The sequence below is a fragment of the Pinus tabuliformis genome, chromosome 1_2 (genome assembly GCF_031772625.1).
Source record: "Pinus tabuliformis cultivar Carrire ecotype Pingquan chromosome 1_2, CPIR1, whole genome shotgun sequence".
Classification (NCBI taxonomy): domain Eukaryota; kingdom Viridiplantae; phylum Streptophyta; class Pinopsida; order Pinales; family Pinaceae; genus Pinus; species Pinus tabuliformis.
This window is the reverse complement of record NC_142298.1, coordinates 1135243857-1135247653: the sequence shown is the minus strand read 5'-3', so window position 1 is coordinate 1135247653 and position 3797 is coordinate 1135243857. Positions and strand designations below refer to the sequence as shown.

General features: G+C 42.1%; 1 protein-coding gene across 1 annotated transcript; it reads right to left on the bottom strand.

Annotated features, from left to right (window-relative positions):
• Window positions 1-570: 570 nt before the first annotated feature.
• LOC149210164 (uncharacterized) lies at window positions 571-3267 on the bottom strand. The gene is made up of 2 exons (XM_089394365.1): window positions 2301-3267; window positions 571-2194 (listed from the first exon to the last, which is right to left on the bottom strand). Exons 1-2 carry the CDS (start codon window positions 3007-3009, stop codon window positions 2184-2186), a joined length of 720 nt encoding a protein of 239 aa, XP_089250491.1. The 5' UTR covers window positions 3010-3267; the 3' UTR covers window positions 571-2183.
• Window positions 3268-3797: the final 530 nt, after the last annotated feature.

The window sequence follows — 3797 nt, the reverse complement described above, 5'->3', positions numbered from 1 at the left end:
ATTATTTTATATTAATAATTACTTATAGGGATAGGGTCTTTTATCTAAATCATTTAAAACTGTCGGTCTCAAATGCTTTTAAAACAGATTGTTATGTCCAATAAAACATTATTCTGATCAGACCTTTAACTATCAAACGAGCACATTCATACAACATTACAACATTCAGTATATATATATATATATATATATATATTCTTTTAAACCAATAGGGAACTATCATAACACTCTTTCCTTAAGAACTCCATAGCAAGTAATATCAAGGAACTGTTCGCCTGATAAACATTCTGTTCACAGGACTATAAGCCATCACAAATGAATTGATTCGAATTGCCTAGTTCGAACTGATGGGTTCTTGCCGTTGGGTTTGTTAGGGATGCCATCCATCCATGAATATAGGAAAGAAGAGTACAACGAAAAGGAAATGAATATAGCATGACATCCCATGGATATAAGAGTATAAAGAGCATTTTTTTTTTTTTTCCATAGAAATAGAAATAATATAAGGAAATGAATATAGGAATGACATCTAGGAAAGAGTATAAAGAAACATCTCTTAGATATAGGAAAGAGTATAGCAATCATCTTTTAGATTTTCCATACCATTTTCTTTGAAGAAAATACATTAAATCCATAAATTTTTCTTTGAAATTAAAAATAATACATCACGTCCACAATGTCCTTCAAAGCTCCTCCAATTCATGCTCCAGTTAATATTCGGCTTTCGGAAGCTTCGTCAAATGTTCTATCCCCGTAAGCTCTTCACCTTGACACAGTTAAATGCACACAAGTCCTCCAAAGATACCTCTAATTCTATGCACCAGCTAGTGTTCAACATTTGAAGATTTGAAAGACCAAAAAGCCCTCCTACTCTCCTCAATGCGCCATCAGCCTGCAACTTTAGGGTTATCTGAGTTGTTGGAAATGCTCCCGCCTCTACCAGACCATTACAATTCTTAATTTCAACATCTTGAAGGTTGAGTAAAACATCTTCAAAATGGGATCCGCCTCCGAAGAGTCTCTTAAATTGTTAAATGTTTCAATTCCCCCTCCATCTTTTTTGAATGGCTGGTTGCTTCGCTGAGAATCCTCTATTGAGAGTCAACATTCTAATGGAATCGAGCAAACATTTCAATCCGTAGCAAAAGTTGAGCTCCAATTCCTTCAAGCTCCTCAGAAGACTGAATAAGAGTATTTGCAACGATTTAGGAATTTAGGAATATCGAAGCCTCTCCAAATGGGAACAGATGCACAAGCTAACGATTCGTTAAGTTGCCAAAGGAATCTGATAACCCCTGCAAATCGGAGCAGCCGATGAAGTCAATCCTTTGCAGGTTCGCTAAGTTGCCACAGGAATCTGGGAGTTTGCAGGTTTGCTAAGTTTCCACAGGAATCTGGGAGCCTCTGCAAGTCGGAGCAGCCGGACAAATCAATTGGAGGTTTGTGAAGTTGCAAGGGAGTCTCGGAACCTCTGCAAATCGGAGCAACTGAAGAAGTCAATCGTGTGGAGGCTCGTTAAGCTGCCAAGTGAACCTGGGAATCTCTGCAGATGATGGGAACAGTCGGATAAGTCGAGCTTGGAGGTTCGTCAAGCTGCCAAGGGAGACTGGTAGCCTCTGCAAGGGAAAAGCTTGTAGGTTCGTCAAGCCGCCAAGGGAATCTGGTCGCCTCCGCAGCTGGTAGCAGCGAAACAAGGATTTGGACGCTCGTCAAACCGCCAAGGGAATCTGGGAGCCGCCAAGGGAAATCTGGTAGCAGTGGAACAAATGAAGGGTTTGAAGGCTAGTCAAGCCGCCTAGGAAATCTAGGAGCCTCTGCAAGTAGGAGCAGCCGAATAAGTGAAGGGTTTGGAGGTTCGTCAAGCTGCCAAGGGAATTTAGGGGAGCCTCTGCAGATGGAAGCAGCAGCTTGGAGGTTCGTCAAGCTGCCAAGAGAATCTGAGAGCCGTTGCAGCTAGGGGTAGCGGTACAAGAAAGAGATTGGAGACTCGTCAAGCTGCCAAGCGAATCTGGGAGCCTCTTCAGCTGGGAGCAGCGGGACAAGTCAAGAGTTTGGAGGTTTGTCAAACAGCCAAAGGAGAGCAGACCGACAAGTCGAGTTTGGAGGTTTGTCAAGCATCCAAATGAATCTGAGCGCTTCTGCAACTCAAAGCAGACATACAAGTGAAAACCTTTCACGGCCTTTTAAGAAGATGCTGCTCGTCACCAAACAATATCCAGAGTTCAATTACGAGTCAGAAATGCCATATATCAATCCAATAAATTAAAACTTAAGGCTAAAGGAAGAACCAGAGTTCTCACCCATTATAAGTTTTTCTATGTCAAAACGGCTTATGCCTCTAACATTAAAAGGAGCCGCCCTCCACTCTTTAATAGTGCTGGAGTCGTATCGCGGCTTCTTCTGACCAGTTTGACGGTGGCTTGTTTTCTTCTCTTCGAGCGCCAGCAGGGATCCACCATACACTCCATTTTCGCCCCTCTTACTGCAGAGCATGCTCAAAACTCTATTATACAGTCCAGTTTTGCGCTGCGTCCACCGAAGTTTTGATGGCTGAACGCCATAGGATACTAGAATGATAGTTGTCTTAAATTCCACCATCAACACGATCTCCTTCAAACACCAACTTGATTGGGCATATCTTGGAGAGAAAATTGCCAAACACCACCTTGATTCGGCATATCGTGGAGAGAAAATTGCAATTTGGGCGGAAGTCGTTTCAATAGCGCCTTCCATTTGGGAAGTTAAAGCGATCTCTCTCTTGCAATTCCTGCCGGTCCAAGAATATTCGCAATCAGTGTTTGCAAAGATGATCCGAGATCTAGGTGGCCAATGTTTTCTTGCAATCAGGGCCACGGTGGTCAATGAAGACATCATACACATAACAATTGGTGTTAGCGTACGAGGTGGATGCAGAGGAGGAGGAGGAGGATCCGAGGATGCCATACCCCCACAGATTGGAATTACACGATCGTCTGGTGGATGCAGAGGTGGACGATCGAAGAATGCCATACTGCCACAGATTTGGAATCACATGATGGTCTGGTTGATCAAGGAACAAGTGGAAAGTGGCTAGCAGCAGGATGACCCGACCCCAAGTTACCACTAGCACACTCGGCCTTGGCTGCGCTATGTCTCTCTCAATACTGACCAATAAAGTGACAACAAAACTGCTCTGAAATCCGGTAGATTTCGGAGTTTCTGTCTCGCTCTGCAAACAGGGTCCTCCAATGGAGTGAACGAACTAAATTTATCACCTCTATTTTTCATATTTTTTTGATTTATTATTCGAACTATGGCAGCAATAAGTTCCTGGCAACTTTATGTGGTTTGGTTGGCACGAATCTTTTCTTTTTCTTTTTTCGAGTCAAGATATCGTGGATGACAAGTGGCATGGTTTAATAGCATCTTAATGTCACAGTTGTTATCCGGACAAAGAATTCAGGAAGACCAACGCACATGACGCGTTTTTCTCGAGAAATTTCTTTGTAAAAAGCCTCACGAAAACCAATTCGTTGAAGTGAGCGGGAAAGTGGTGAGCAATTTCATTTAAAGTCGTTTAGCATTTGAACGTTTCACCGCCGACCACTTTTCAAATCGCTGACATGCGACAACATAACTAGCATACCCTGAAGCAGGGGAAGGTAACACCTAAGATGAAATAGGTTAGATTTTGGTTATATGTAAATGTATTTAGTGTATTTTATAAGGAAATTTAGTACGTGTAATTTTATTTCTGTGTAAACGAGTGTAATTTAGGGCGTTTTAATCAAGTCAAAAATTATACGGGAAAATTGTAT